Source organism: Bos mutus, chromosome 8 (genome assembly GCF_027580195.1).
Source record: "Bos mutus isolate GX-2022 chromosome 8, NWIPB_WYAK_1.1, whole genome shotgun sequence".
Lineage (NCBI taxonomy): Eukaryota > Metazoa > Chordata > Mammalia > Artiodactyla > Bovidae > Bos > Bos mutus.
Genome location: NC_091624.1, coordinates 69,847,428 through 69,863,879, shown reverse-complemented (window position 1 = coordinate 69,863,879; position 16,452 = coordinate 69,847,428). Strand labels below are relative to the sequence as shown.

Sequence of the window (16,452 nt, the reverse complement as noted above, 5' to 3'; positions counted from 1 at the left end):
TGAGCCTGGCCACGTGCTACGCTCTTGCATGGTTGGAGGTGTATCTAGAAGCTCAGTTTTACACAGGCGGACGCTGAGCTCCAGCAAGGTTAAGTCCACTGCCAGGGTTGCCCAGAAAGGCCACAGAAGACCAAGGCCTAAATCCAGATCTGCCTGACTCTCACATCTGCCCTGTGAGAAACGACGCAGGTGGCCAGGGCCCAAGGAAGTGGAGACACCACGTGGACTCACCCTCTGACTCCGACTCTTCTTCATCTTCCTCTTCCTCCTCGTCATTGCTTTCATCCTCACTCTCTTCCTCTTTGGCAATTTTCTGCCGAGCGCTTTTAAACACTGACTGTAAGACGATGGAGTCTTCATAGATCTAAGGGGTCAAAATAGCAACCGTTAAAATCCCCAATCTGAGGGCCTGAAATTCACAAATGCAGCGTGCTCTTTTCTTCCCTGTGCCCACACCTCTGACACCCAACAGGAAAACACCAAACTCAGATCTACAGAGAGATTCTTATTGGAAAAGTCCACATACAGCTGAACTAATTTCAGCATCTGTGTGTGTGCGCACATGCTTGAGAGGGAAGGGTGGGCTTCTCATTTTTGACAGCAAGACTAGCAGACAGCAAAAATGTCCTCTCATTTTTGACAGCAAGACTAGTGTTTAAAAAAATGTTATTTCTTAAGAGATCAAATTTGTGGTTACCAGAGGCAGGGGTAGGGGAAGATAGAATTGGATGAAGGTAGTCAAAAGATTGGAGAAGCAAATGGCACCCCACTCCAGTACTCTTGCCTGGAGAATCCCATGGACGGAGAAGCCTGGTAGGCTGCAGACCATGGGGTCGCCAAGAGCCGGACACAACTGAGCGACTTCCCTTTCACTTTTCACTTTCCTGCATTGGAGAAGGAAATGGCAACCCACTCCAGTGTTCTTGCCTGGAGAATCCCAGGGACGGGGGAGCCTGGTGGGCTGCCATCTATGGGGTCGCACAGAGGCGGACACAACTGAAGCGACTTAGCAGCAGCAGTCAAAAGATACAAACATCTAGTTATAAGACAAATAGTTACAGGGATGTAAGGTACTATATGGTAAATATAATCAATACTGCTGTACATTTTATATGAATGTTGTTAAAGTAAATCTAAGTTCTCATTACAAAGAAAAATATTTTTTTCTATTTCTTTGATTTTATATCTATATGAGATGATGGATATTCACTAAACTTACTGTGGCAATCATTTCATGATTTATGTAAGTAAAATTATACTGTACACTATAAACTTACACAGTGCCTTAGGTCACTAAAATCTCAATAAATCTAGAAGGAAAAAATAAATCAAACTGTATTTCTTAAACTGTTCCATCAAGTACTGTGGTATAGCAACTTTTTTTTTAAAGGTGCAATTCTCCTAACAAAAATGGAAAACCATTATTTATTACTGACTTTATCTGTGCCAGCCAACAGTATTGCAATAAATGCTTTATTTCTAGTGTATGCACATATGTGAGCACAGCCCTGTGCGGTTGCTGAAAGAACTCTAAAGTTCAAAAATGGCCCTTTTCCTCAAAAAACAGAACAGAAGTACCATATGATCCAGCAAGCCCATTCCAGATATATACCCAAAGGAACTGAAAGCAGAGTCCCGAAGAGATGCATACACACCCCTGTTTACAATAGCACTGTTCACAGTAGCCGAGAGGTAGAAGCAGACCACATTTCATCCATAGAGGTATGGATAAACAAAATGAGGTATCCATATGGTGGAATATCACTCAGCCTTAAAAAGGAAAGAAGTCCTGTTACATGCTATACGACATGGATGAACTTTGAGGACACGATGCTAGGTGAAATAATAAGCCACTCACAGACAGACAAATACTGTGTGATCCCTTATGAGCTGTCTAGAATAGTCAAATTCATAGAAAGAGAAGGTAGAACAGTGTTTGGTGGAAAGATTACAGAGTTTCACTTTTACAAGGTGAAAAAGTTCTGGAGATCTATTGCACAACAATGAAAATACCCTTCATGCTGCTGAGCTGTACACTTAAAAATGGTAAAGAAACACTGGGATGGGGTCACTGGGGCAGAATTTCGCCAGAGACACTATAGTTTAGCTGGATCTTAAAGGTGAGGATGATCCTATCAGGGGTCAGAAAGAGGGGTTTTTAGGAAAGGGGAGCAAAGGAAAAGATGAGGGGGCAAGAATCACAAAGATGTGTCTGGAGTGGAGCCATCATCAATTTCCTGGTTATGACATGGGATGGCTGTTATGCAAGATGTTACTATCAAGCAACTCTGTATTTATATTCTTTCCTACAACTGCATGTGTATCTGGGGAAGTGGGTGTTTACGGGACCTGTCTTATTGGACTATGAACTGTTTAGGTTGAGGAACAGCAAGGAGTGAGGATATAACCTCAGAAAGCAGACTATGATGATTAAATTCATTCTACATTTTAATAGTACGTGGGGAAGCTCAAAGCTTGGTGGGCAGTGGACAGAATAAGAAGGTGCTTAGAGAAAGATAAACCAACATCCCGGTGGGTCTGGAAGGGAAGCCAGTCGAGAGGCCATTTATCACCCCAGGTCAGGGGTGAGGCAGTGTGGCAAACGGGGGGTGGTGGGTCAGGGTGAATATCACGATGCAGCCACAGTCCTGTGAAGAAGCTCCAGTCTACCCACAAACCGTAAGCAGGCATTCACGAAACCCTTCCGTACTGAGCCTCGGACTTAACCGTGTCCTAGTTTTCACCTTCAATTTCTTTGACAAAGGCTTGCTTTCAAGACCTGTTGTTTTGGTCAAAATAACAGTAATATTAAGTCCCATTAACTGGAAAGGTATATAGTCTGTTCAAGGCACATTCTGAGGAGGCCCACATTCTCCAATTTAGTGACTAGGACTGACATGAAGATTAAAAAGCCCGATCAGGAAAGAGGCCTAAGGAATTTGATGGTGGTTTAACACTGCATTGGTTGGCAGACACGCTGGCCTGCCTTCATGTTCTTTCTGCTTCCTGAGTATGAGAGCATAGATGGGAAAAGGAGAGTTCCTACAAAAGGTGAGTGGAATTGAGGTGTAATTAAAGCGAGAGTGTCCTCCACCTACTTATTTTAATAGAATTACTTAGACTCATACCCACTAACTGCAGAGAAAGAAAGTAAAGAGAATTGCAGCTGACCTGATAAAAAAGCATTTTTGTAACAATTAGAGGTGATGGTTGTTTTTGCTATATAATTTTTGTTTTAAAAGAAAATAACAGTTTCAGCTCCCGAGGCAAAGTTACAATCAGAAAACCCAAGGTAAATATAACCAAATACACCATTTCTATAAAAGCAAAGATTGTACCTCTAGCTTTTAGGCATTATATTAAGTTATTAACTTAAATTCCTCCTCTGGTTAAAAGCCAGGCCTTAAAAGGGAAGCACAAGTAGGAACTAGCATGGATATGGTACAAAGGAGCTGGCATTAATTTAAAAATGCCAAAGCCTCGATTGACTTACATAGGTAAGTAACATGGAAAGATAGGCTTTTATTTTTCCTTTTCTTCTGCCAGGATAGAAAATATTTTGCTGAAAACAACACAGGCATGTTTAAGGTTAAACGTGTCTCACCTGGGATCCCTCCAAGTTGAATGTCTGAGCATTGTGACAGAGGAGCATGACGTCTTTCTCCAGGTCACCCAGGCTCCGGTACTTATGATTACGAATTCTTTCCTGATGGAAATTTTGGATAAAACAGAGTCGGGGGTGGAGGGGGGGCGGTGGTGGCGCAGGGGTGGGGGAGGGTGGAGATAGAAACACAACAATCAATACTTGGTTAACGAAGCCTGATCTCCCCTTTGTCTTCCCAGTAGACAGTCCTGCCAGAAAGGTGGGGCTACACAACCCCAGGGGGCGCCATCCACAGAGACCACCCTGCTTCCAAGGGGCAGTGAGGAGCATGTGACGGGAGCCTGTAAGAGCTCTGGGGTCATGGGAGCAATCTGAGACTTCTTAAATAAAATGCAGTGTAATCACTATGAACCCTCAATATGATGATTAAATAACGTACATCTAAAGGCAAAGGAACATCCTGACCTTTTTAGTGCTGAGCCCTGGTGGGTGTCAGTGGCAGTAAGATAGGTCACCACTGTCAGGTCCTAATAATTATGATTTTTTCAACCTATTTACATCTCTATTTTATTTAAGAAATAAAAGTTTGTAAACAAAAGATGTACCTTTATTTTTTTGAAATCCACCGGTTTCCTAATTAATTCATAATATTCTGGTAATTCTTTTCTTGAAGGTAACTGAATGAAGACTTCACTGAGCTGTCGCCCTGAACTGTAGGGTGGGGGAAACACACAGAACCATAACAGATCACGCACTGCTGAGACAAACTTGTGTTCTCTTTCAGAAAATGTCAAGAAAGCAAAGGGCATCCCATGCATAGAAACATGGGGCTCTTTAGAGCAAAGAAAATCCTATGACTAACGCTATGAGAGATTAGTCCCTGGTGCTAACTTCAAAATCACACGAAAATACCAGTAGGTCTCCACTTCTGTCATATATGTATGGGAAGTCCACAGAGTGAATCTCTTCAGTTTGATACAAATATTTAAAATATCCCATTCCACCAAAAATTCCATTTCTAAATGAATAATAATTGAATTGGTTATAAAAAAAATAAATACATGGACTTTCTTTCCATACCCCTTTGTTTTCACATTCACTGTATATTCAGAAAATAGTATGTGAGAACATACTCTGGAAATTCACATGAAAAGCTTTTGTATGAACTAGGGCTGTCTTATCTTTGCAGTCTTATTCCTTTGAGAGCATTTTTACACACTGTGAACCACACGTACCTTTATTATTATTTGCCGGAGGAACCCCTTCATCTTGCCTAACTCCATTTTGTGTGTATGAAGTAATTTGTGCAGAAAAGAACAAACATATTTAGCAAGTGTGGCTGCCTCATGCGCCTGGGATCAGTGCTGTACCCTCCCCCCGACCCCCTCAATTCATGGTAGCTTTATTTGAAAGCACATTTAATAGCAACAAATCTGCACATTTTGTAATTTTGAGAAACAGACTATAATACAATATAAGCATTTAACATTACTTAATGTTAGAAGCAGACACAATCAAAGGAACAAGATATAATTGAGGCTCAGGATCCTATTTTCTGACTGAGCCTATCTAGATCAATAACAGCTTGGGAGATATGGTATAGTCATTTTTCACAAAAATCTCACTTCCCTTACAATGCCATCTCCACTTCTTTTGTGAAGCCAGAAATACATGTAAAAAATAAAAATAAATCACTGCCATGTAAATTTTGGAAGGTAATCCTAGGAGTGAGTGATAATGCTAGAAGCAGCAGCAGAGAATGAGTGACAATATGCTGTTTTAATCTATAGTCCCAGTCGTATAATTAAAAAATAATCATAATGACAGTTATCATAAAAAAGGCATGCGCAGTAACTCAAATGGTTGCCTAGCAACCAGTGGGGAAAATGCTGAAGTGCAAAGGGGCCTGCATAAATTAACCGAAAATCCTGTCAAAGGGATGGGTGAGTTTTTCTGTGATACTGGGTCAGTATTTAGTTTTATTTTTTAATGCATATACAGGCCTCATGAATACTAAAACCAGGGGCTAACCCACGAGGTATAAGAAGACTGGACTTTGATAGGAAGCTGGATTTTAAAGATTACTGTGGCAAGAACCAAGGTGTTCTCTTGCCCTCAGCCACCCCTACCTCCCATTTGAGGTTGAGAAATGTGACGGTACCACCATGTATTATACCATATAGAATATGAAAAAAGCCATTTCATTTGCTGTCACCTTTGACACAGGGCCACAATCTCTGGTCTGTTTTTCTTTCTCCCATTCTGAGACTTAAATACACAAACATTTCACCAGTCTGTTAATGAATATCTGAAAGGCAATACAGGAACTTATAGATATTCATTTTTCTGTTTACAATTGGCATTCTTTATACCCTAGCAACAGTCAGACCTCTCTGTAATTTTGGATTTAACATCTGACCCTCAGTGACATCTTCAGTGTCATTTTCTACATTGCCAACAGATGGTGTCATTTTTCTATTGACGGATTACAAGTATATCTTTGCTGTGTACACCTGTGATGGACATCCTCTCAATTTCATCTGTGCTACTAGAGAAGTAGGAAAGAAGCAGTTTGCACTGAGGGTGTGGTAAAGCTCTTTTCATCAGGGACAGAATGGCTCAAACAATCTCGATCTGATGTCCTGGTCCCAAGACATATTCTAGAACCTATGAAGGAGACAAGTCCAGAGTTATCTATGCTCAATAAAAGAGACAGCTGAATGTCCTGAAACTCAGGACCAATACCTGTAAAATGACATAAATTTACTTGGTTTCAAAAACAAAGGCTCATGTGGCTTAATATTCCTATCTCACTTTGTTTATCCTCCCCCCACCCCCAACACCTCCGAAGAACCAAGGACCAGAGCTGAAGGAAGACCTGGACACCATCTAAGGAAACCTTCTTGTGGTTTCACTAGAACCATCTCCATTCAAACCCCTCAGTCTGGCTTTCAGAGCCCTCCTCAGCTCCTTCTCTGCAAACCCCGTGTCTGTCCTGCTAATGTGACTCTTCTGGTCAGAACAGCCTCTCTATGCATACTCCCAAGTACGTCAGCCGATCCCCTCTTTATCACAAATTCCAAGTCTCCCACCTCTCACTCCATGGCTAGAACATTCTCTATCCTTTCCTCCCTTCAAATATTCCATGATCCATCCAGGATCAAGAAACTGTTCTCCTCAATTAAACAACTCTTGGTACCTTGCTGCTCAGAACTTAATTCTATGTATGTTGGGTTTTCTCTCTCCTCCACAGAGCATGGGAACACTTTACGTGCAGTCAGAACCCTTCCCCCATCTCTTATCAGAGGGGATAATTCTCATTTCAACCCCAGGCAGGAAATGTCAGGTGGTCCTGAAGGACATTCAGCTTTTATATAACCTATAGAATGCACGAGGTAGCTGGACCACTTGCTAATGTTGTTATGATAACTTATTTTCCCCTAAATTAAAGGTTTTTTTAAAAAGGTAAAAAAAAAAAAAGAAGGCAGCCTGACAGAGTTTTAAATTCTTGGCATTTCTTTCTCAAACTTAAGCTGAACAAATGCTTTTTCAATATACCTTCTCAAATACTTTTTTTCTTCACTGCCAGGAAGTTTTTTTCCCCTAAAGTACAGAACAATGGACTAATTGTACAATGATTTGCAGAAGGTGTTCCATTTCTTATCCTACCCCCAAGGCATTTTCCATTATGTCATTTTATACATTTAAGGCTTGAGCAGAAATTATAATTTCCAAGTGTGCTGTTTGCCATGGCAAAAGTGATACCCGTCCCCCTCCTCCAAAATGGTCTGATTTCTCACGTATTTCATACAACAGTCTATCACAGAATAAGAAATGTGATCCTATAAGATGTAGGGGGTGGAGAAGTAGAATAACCTAAAATACAAACATAAAGGAACCCACTGCATTTAACAGAGTTCGCAGGTGCTGGTGGGCAAACACATTTCCTCTCCAGAGGTCAAAGAGACACCTGGCTATGCTGTCATGGTACATGAGATAGAAAAGCCCTACATGCCACTATGCTAATGGCGGTTTGCAAGTCCTGCATGTAGAGTTTACATGCTTACACACACACACACGCACACACGAGATTTGCTTTGCTGTGCTTCATCTGGGAGCCAGTTTTTCTCCCATTACCTCCACAAACAGAATGGCAAGAATTTCACATCTCTTCTACTGTGACTTTAAAATGATGATTACAGACATTATAAATGTCACATAAATACCAGGTCTACCTCTGATTACAGTTTAGGTAAAGCTGGAAGAGTGCATAAGGCTGTAATACTAGCTTAGAAACCTACTCCTTTAAAATGCTGCTGCTGCTGCTGCTAAGTCGCTTCAGTCGTGTCCGACTCTATGCGACCCCAGAGACGGCAGCCCACCAGGCTCCCCTGTCCCTGGGATTCTCCAAGCAAGAACACTGGAGTGGGTTGCCATTTCCCTCTCCAATGCATGAAAGTGAAAAATGAAAGTGAAGTCGCTCAGTCGTGTCCAACTCTTCGCGATTCCATGGACTGCAGCCTACCAGGCTCCTCCGTCCATGGGATTTTCCAGGCAAGAGTACTGGAGTGGGGTGCCATCGCCTTCTCCGAAAATGCTGGCTAGTATGTGTTTAATGATATTGGTTAAGGGTCCTTTTAAAAACACTTTTTTGGCTGCTTCATGATTTGTGTTTTTACCTGCCAAAGCTGATCTACTGACAAGAATTCCTAATGGATACTTCTGGAAAAGTAATCTCAACTAAAGCTGAAATAGGTTTTGTTTATATTTTTTTATATTTAATGAATGAATATAAAAATGTATGGTTTTCTTGCCTCCATAAGAAACTTTCATCCTGATTTAGAACACCCACTTGTAGTTGGAAAGGTTTCACAGAAAATTATTAGAGTCCTAAAGGAGTCAAACATAGGAAATCATTTGAGAAGAAAACCATAAAAACTGGGTCAGCATTGGAGGGCAGTAGGTGAAAGCATGTGTCTTTTTATAGGGTCAGATTCCTATAGGGTTTAGTAAATACCATTTAAAAATACACTTAGATCTGAGTAGCACTCTGCTTATCCGGGAAGCCCCCAGAAACCTGAGCCAGTCATACAGCAGGGGTCAGAGCACTTGCACTCTGCATTCTCTGCTGAGGCCTCTCATCTGAATCTTACTGAGTACTGACGGACAATACCGATAACTCCCAACAAGCCTGAGAATCTGACTTCCCAGCTTCTTGAAGCATATAGGAGGTAATACCAAAACAGAATGGGATGTGGGCTGACTAGCTTTTGGTAGTGGAATGGATAGCTGTGAAAATTACCCCAAGGGTTGTTTAAGGACTAGATATACAATGTGCCTATCAACCAAAATAAGGTTACCCCAGGTTTATGCAAGGTACATGCCCCAAAGTTAGGAGACTTAAAGGGCTCGCTCAGCTCAATAAGAAAAGCACCAAGGCTCTAACAAGTCTTCAATGCAATCATACTCTGATGTATGGTTTTGTGATTGGTAATCTACTCTAGGCAGAAATATGGATAAAGATATATACATATGTATATCATATGTACATGTAAAGATGTTCATCACAGGATTATTTAAAATAAGGCAGCCAATATGCTAAACAATTAGGGGAAAAAACAAGTGAGGGAATGCTAGAATCTAAAATTATGTAGTTTTAAATTATGTGCCTTAAAAGACAGGAAAAATGCTCAGTATGACATTCAATGGAAAAAAACCAACAGGATATCAAATTGTAAATGCAATACACATTTCAACTACGTTTTTTAAATGGCATGAACTAAGGACCAGAAGGAGAAATGTCAGAGCATAAATAAACATTAATAATAATGTGCTCTTGTTCAACAAAATGAAGATTTACAATCTAATATGATTTGGAACCATACTGTCATCCATAAATAAAGTAGACCTCAAACACTTTCCCGGGTTACCTTCTTTGAAAGCATGCTATAAGTCAAAAATCTAATTTGATTTTTCCCAGAGAAACGTCGTCTGAGGAGCATATGACCAAGTATTGTTTATGTCACCGTAAACAGCACAGTTCGTCACCGCCACCTTTTAACTCTTCCATATAAAGCCAAATAAACAGAATAATAGAACAATAATTCCATAAATTTTTTATTTTAAAAAAGTAGATTTTAACAGAATCTACTGTATAAAGTTCCTATCTATTCCTTCAGAATTTCCTCATTGAACTTACAATGAAGTAAGTTCTCACTGAACTTACAGCAAAGCAAAGGTGATGACCAGGACATGAGGTTTGGAGTATTATTTATTTATTGTGTATTTGGACAAGCATTTTGAGGAGACGACTGAGAAGATTTATCATCCGTCACTTGGCTTTTTAGAAATACTGACTTGGACCATCTAGTTTCCTCTTCTCTTTCTTTCCCACAACGCTTCATCACAGCAGGTGGAGGCACGGAATTCTAACTGTCCACCTGTCTCAAGGAGACGCTGCTTCCTTGGTCAGCTTTTGTCACCTCATCTTGGAGACTCAGAAGTGACTCGAAGGAAGCCTTACTTTCCAAAGGTAAGAACTCACCTTCCCTTCCACTGAATATTCTGTCCTTTGATCTCTCCCCAGGTCTCTAACTTCGTAATGTTAAAAAAAAAAATGCTTCAAAGCTTTTGGCTGAATTGTGATCAAGCTCAAAAAGCACAAAGCTTTTGCAGGCAAACAAAATCCAATGGCTCTCTCCCTGAGCTGCAGATCCCAAATGCCACTCTGTTAAAGTGGTGTGCCCGTGTGTTGCAGCGAGCACCCCAAGCGTGCTTTTTCCTCTAATGGCCGTTTTAGGAAATTCTTAAGGAAGACACGTGAGGTGTGATTCTAAAGAAACGAGGCAGATATTTTTCCTATGGGTGTATAAGAACATTTATGCCTAATAACTGTCCTCTTTCAGAATGATCCATTTTAAAATCAAAAGACAGAGAGTGGTTTTGAAGACAGCTTATCAGCCCTGTAAGAAAGTCAGTTTCCTTGTTTCTAGCTGGGGCTTTTTCCCCTGCCTTGTCCTGAAGCTTTGAAAGGCAAAGACCCTGGGCTCCTGGGCTAGGCTGAAGCTTGGAGCCCCGGGGAGGCCTTCTGTGCCTCAGAAAGCGGATGGGCCAAGTTTATTTGTGGGCTGCCCACCTGCTGTACATGGTTAAAATTGGCTGAGCATCATTAATAAGTGTCAAGTCACCAGGAGGCAAAGAGCGGCATATCCCAGTACACATCTGAGAGTATCAGTACTGTTTAAGGAGGGCAAAATTAAGTCCTGGTATCCACATTTCCCTGAGCTGACTCTCTCAGGACTAAATGCAACTTCTGAGCCCTCATTTCCCAATAAGTGTGCCCTATGGAAAACGAGCTTAATGGATCATTAACAGTGTTCCCTGGACAGGGGGCGGGAAATGCTGAGTTAAAGGAAGTTCAACTGGCTACTTTGTAGCAAAACACCTCCGGGGCTTTAACCACACTGGGAATTCTCCAAGAAGCCTCAGGACTAGAACCTCTAGTGAGGACCATACTCTTGAGAAAAAGCACTGCCGGGAACATCACCTGAGGCTCTGATTTCCTCACTCGCGCTGCTAGTACATGAGTGCACAGTCGCTCAGTTGTATCCAATTCTTTGTGACCCCATGGACCCATGGACTGTAGCCTGCCAGGCTCCTCTGCCTATGGGATTCTCCAGGCAAGAATACTGGCGTGGGTTGCCATGCCCTCTTCCAGGGGAAAATACAAGACAGACTGCCAGCCCTGTCTGTGAGCCCACAGTACCCAAACTGAGTAAGGGAAGAAAGCTTCTTCACCCAGAACTAAAATTCTCTGAGCATCTCCACTTGGTTATGCTTGTATTTCATGGCAATTTCTCTGTAATCTAATTAAATGAAAAGGGTCCTGCTTGAGCCTGAGGTCTGGTCACAGCTTCCCTCCCTCATTTAAAGAAATACTGAATGTCTGGTGCCAATGTTGCTAAAAATAAATATTGTCTAAAAGAGCTTCTTGGCTGGTCCTTAAGGGCTAGTCAATACTAACAACATAATCACAACATTAAGGGCTGTTAATAACCATGGAGAGAGTTTAGATTTCCTAGGATGGCGTATGTGGGGCTGGGTACCACAGGCCACCTTCTTTTTCAGCCCTATTTCTGTAAATATACATTTCACCAGATCCACTTACCACTCAGGACAGAGAACCAGGAGTTTATAAAGTTCTCCTGCACCTCACATCTGGGCTGCCCCAAAGTCCTGTGATCACACCTCTGAGTACTCGTTCTCTTGCTCCCACACCCGCCGCCCTGTCCAGTGCTATGTCCCTCTTCCCTTGCACCCACTCACACTGAGAGATGTATGGTCTCTAGAAAGGGTCCCGCTTTTCTCCACCTCCTCCCTGGCTGCCTACACATACATGGGCCTCCTCACCTCGCTCCCCCCACCTTGCTTCCCCCACCACACCCCTAGCTACTTTGGGGGGATTTACACTCCCCCCACAAGCCACCGACTGACTTGGCTTCCGCCGTGCCTACCCTCTCACCTGGCATGTACACTTGATTCAGACGATAGATCGGTGTTACTCCCTTATATAAGTCTTTCCAACTATGCTTTAAGGCATTTCATTTTACTCATCCCTCCCCCGCCCCATTCTCAATACTTACACAGAGACTGACATGTAGAAAATGCTTAGTGCTTTTGAACACATGGAGGGATTTTTTTTAAGAATTTTTAAAAATTAATCATAATGCAAGCTCTGAACAACATGTCTTAAACTCAGGCTTCTGGGGAGAAGCAGCATACGTGACAGGAAGGGGCCAGACAGGCTTGGAAGAGTCCCGAGGAAGCAAACGTTACCCCCTTCTATGCCTCTGGAAGCTGCAGTTTAAATGTATTTTCAAAAGATTTATCTGGGTCCTAACTATACACAGTCATGTCGTCTCCTCAGAAAGCCTAGGCATGACCCTGGGGGCCCTTAATACCCTTTAAAGTTATTAATCCACTTTTCATGGTCACATGACTATACTGATGGAAGCCGGGCAGTGGGGTGAAGGAGCTTCTGCCTGTTCCTGTGCACTGCACCAGGCATGGAGCCTGCATTATGCATTTTAGACCCTAAAGCTTCCTTTCTACATCCTGATGGTGGAAACATTTGCCGTGTTGGTTCATATCAAGCCCCCAGAAGTCAAGGGTTTCTTGTTTCACTTCTGAAATTTGAACCCAGAACGAGTTCTTTCTCATAGTGGCAAAACCAGAACACCATTCTTGACACCTCTTAGTACCCAGTATGGTTTGTGTGTCTGGCTTCCAGGATTGATCACTGTTAACTAAGAAACATCAAAAAAATGACAATCTCGTCCAACAGCTTCATCTCCATACAGATATAGGGGGTATGAATCACCCTGATATTTAACCTCCCTATACAAACGGAGTGCCACAGCCGGTGACGGTATCTGTTCTGCAACGCTGCTTGGATTCTTTTTCCTTCTAGCCCCAAACTGGGGGAAAAAATGCCATAAGGGACATTTCTGAGGCAACTGACAAAGTGGAACATGATGGCAAAATACTGTATCGATGTATATATATTTTTAAGTACAGGCTGACCAAAAGGGGGAAAGAAGTTATTTCACTATACTAATAGCAACTCCTCACCCTTTGTCATGGCTGCACACCCCTCTCTCCCAACCGACATCATGTCATTCTCACAAAGTCTCCAAGAGAAAAGCATTTCCTCCACCCGACAGAAGCAGAGCACACGAAGGTTAAACAGGCTGCCTGAGGCTGCTTAGACCATAGGAGACGGGTAAGCCTGGAAGTCGCGCCCTGAACCCAAGCTAGTGACAGACTCTCCGCACAGGTGACCGCACAGGGTCGGACAGCGCGGGGAGCACGCGCGCACAGCACCCGGCGCTTTCCATTAAGCTTCGAACCGAGACAGCGCAGAGCTAAGAGGCCCGCGGGATGGAAGGCGGAAGCCGCGCTTAAAGAGGAGGGGAAGCGACAGAAACCCATGTCCGGTGGGAGGGTCCCGCTGGTGGCGCGGCTCCTGATGCCTTTGTAAGAAGAGCATTTACAGGATGGACACGCCCAAATGAAAACACAGCACGAACAGAAGCCGCAACATCTGTGCCTCCATCGCCCACTACAAGCAGGGATGATCAGGAGGCCACTGGAGGGATCTGCTTCGAAGGCCGGGTGGTGGGCCAAGGGATACCTGTATATAGAGACACAGGAATACAAGACAGATCCTGACCTGTTTCCTTCTATTTCCAACTGAGAATTACTGGGCACCTTCTCCACGTTACACCTGTGGTAGAGTAAAAAGAACACTTGAGTCAGAAGACCTGGGTCCTCATCCCAGCCCGGCTGCTTCCTCCTAGGCTGGTGACCTCTGGCGGTTCATGTCACACTTCACGCCTCAGTATAATCACCTACCTACCTTGCCCACCTCAGGGGTTCGCTGGCAAGATGACTGGGGACTTTTCCTGCCTCTTTCAGACAAGTCAATGCCTGCTACTCTGGTCCCATCTCCCTCTACACATTCCCATCAGTTGTGCTAGAAGCAGTGGGAGACAGGTAGCATCTGCTTGGTGGGTGTGGGGGTGGTCTTAGGAAGGCAGCTTTAGCCTACCCGAGTCTAGCTCCTCATTTGTAAAATGGGGTGAGTACTTACCTCAGACAGCTGTTGTGCCCATGAGACAGGATGCTGTACTTTGCTACAGCGGTCAGCACCCAGAGGGGGCCCTGAACCCTAACTCGGTTTCTGAGCACCATCTCGGTAGTCGGATCACAGAGTTAATCTCCAGCTCATCTTCAACTGGAAATGACAACCACCACACAAGAGAGGGCGCTAGCCTCTAGGGAAAGCCTCTTCAGTTGAGGATTTTGAAACTGCCCTTCTGGTGTCCCTTTGTGTGGTGGCAGAGAAGTAGGCTTCCCTGGTAGCTCAGATGGTAAAGAATCTGCCTGCAATGCAGGAGACCCAGGTTCGATCCCTGGGTCAGGAAGATTCTCTGGAGAAAGGGAATGGCTACCCACTCCAGTATTCTTGCCTGGAGAATTCCCTGGACAGAGGAGCCTGGTGGGCTACAGTCCATGGGATTGCAGAGTCAGACATGACTGAGTGACTAACACTTTAACTTTTTTCAGAGAAGTAGCTGAGAGGTGTGACACAGCTGGGAAAACCGCCCCCATCCCCTCTAGGTCTTTCTCCAGGCATAGACGGTGCCTTTGGCATACAGAGCCCATGTACAGCCACGTACACGTCCGTCCTCAGGGACACTGCCCACTCTGCCCCAGGAGAGCGGGAGGCAAGGCAGAGATAAACCCGGGAGAGAGGAGCCAAAGTACAAGACCATGCTGGAAAAGCAGAGTCAGTCAGCTGGAATGTGTGACATACAAGGGAAAGCTGCATGGTGGAAAATGAAGTCAAGAAGGTCCTAGGGCCAGATCACGGAAGACTGTCTTTCCCACGGTAGGAAGTTTGGTCACCATCGGTGAGGCGATGAGGAGCTACTGCGAGTTCTTAATCTGACAAGAGGGATTCCATGTCTCTGAGAGAAGGCAGGCCATCCACACACGGCCAGTGATGAGGGTGAGGGCCTGATGCAGACAGAGGGTGAAGACACAGAAGCAGTGAAGGGCCTGGGAGAAATGCTGAGGAAACTCTGTATGTAAGGGGATGTTGGGAATAAGGCACAGCATTGGGAGTGCTCTTTTCATGACACATTTGGGATCTTGGGTTGGTGATGGTCTTAACCAAGGGGATACAGAAGCTGAAACAGACTGTGTGGTGTCAGAATATGTAAGAGTGAAGAACATCCTGGGAATGACATATAGCACGGTAGACACATCACAAGACATGCTGCAGATACCCTGGAGAAGGGTGGGCATGGTTCCTGGACCTGGGACTGACCGAGATGACAGCTCATTGGGGAAGGGAAGCTCTGAACAGAGGAGATTCCAACAGAATAATTTCAAATGATTCTGTTAGAGTGTGGAAGGACAGACCTATGTGGGTCAGCAACCTGACTGGAAAAAAGTACAAGCAAAACAAAAAAGCTTATTAAATAATGGTATGAATTTGGCTTTAAAAATGTACACTGTGCTCAGTCTGTGTCCAACTCTTTGCAACCCCATGGACTGTAGCCCACCAGGCTCCTTTGTCCATGGCATTTCCCAGGCAAGAATACTGGAGTAGATTGCCATTTCCTCCTCCAGGGGAAAAATGTATGTTCCTACAAATGTATCTTAAAAGACAGTATGAACACTGGTGTGAATAGTCCATCTTGGATGGAAGCCTCAGGATGATACCTGAGGGAAAGCCTTTGACATCGTAAATACCTAAATGTACTCCAGGTAGAGCACTCTGAAAAGAAAATATTTAAAGAAGAAAAGGCAACTTTTTAAAGGAAGAGTCTATCCCTTCTGGAGTGTGGTTTGACTATATGTGGCCCTTTAAAACAGTAGCCCAGCCTCACTCAAAATTAGGGAAATGCTACAAGAGACTCTCCATTTGCAAAAAGGAGTCTGTGTACAGGAATTAAACAAGTACTCTTGGTCCTTGGGTTTGCGGTTTCCCAAGTCCTTGCAAAGGTACTATAATGTACCAGGGTAAAAATGCTGGCTCTCTTGTCCCAGGTAAATGTAGCGATAATGATGTGTATTTTTTCCCCTAAAAGGAATCATGTGTGTGCATGTTCACTCAGTGATGTCCAACTCTTTGCTACCCATGGATTGTAGCCCTCCAGACTCCTTCCTCCATGGAATTTTCCAGGCAAGGATATTGGGGTGGGTTGCCATTTCCTCCTCCAGGGGATCTTCCCGACCTAGCAAATGAACCCATGTCTCCCGCACTGCAGGCAGATTCT

At 43.6% G+C, this 16,452-nt stretch overlaps 1 protein-coding gene across 5 annotated transcripts in view; it reads right to left on the bottom strand.

The window, feature by feature from the left end:
- The window catches only part of SMARCA2 (SWI/SNF related BAF chromatin remodeling complex subunit ATPase 2), a 180,041-nt gene that overhangs the window by 7,009 nt on the left and 156,580 nt on the right, over nucleotides 1-16,452 (bottom strand). For 3 of the 5 annotated variants that reach the window (XM_070375823.1, XM_070375824.1, XM_070375822.1), the window contains exons 29-32: nucleotides 13,836-13,889; nucleotides 4,210-4,315; nucleotides 3,605-3,706; nucleotides 232-364 (exon numbers count right to left, since the gene is read on the bottom strand). In XM_070375823.1, the coding sequence (XP_070231924.1) occupies nucleotides 232-364; nucleotides 3,605-3,706; nucleotides 4,210-4,315; nucleotides 13,836-13,889 (395 nt within the window). The remainder of the gene's footprint in view (nucleotides 1-231; nucleotides 365-3,604; nucleotides 3,707-4,209; nucleotides 4,316-13,835; nucleotides 13,890-16,452) is intronic. The other 2 variants (XM_070375825.1, XM_070375827.1) reach the window with 1 other exon arrangement.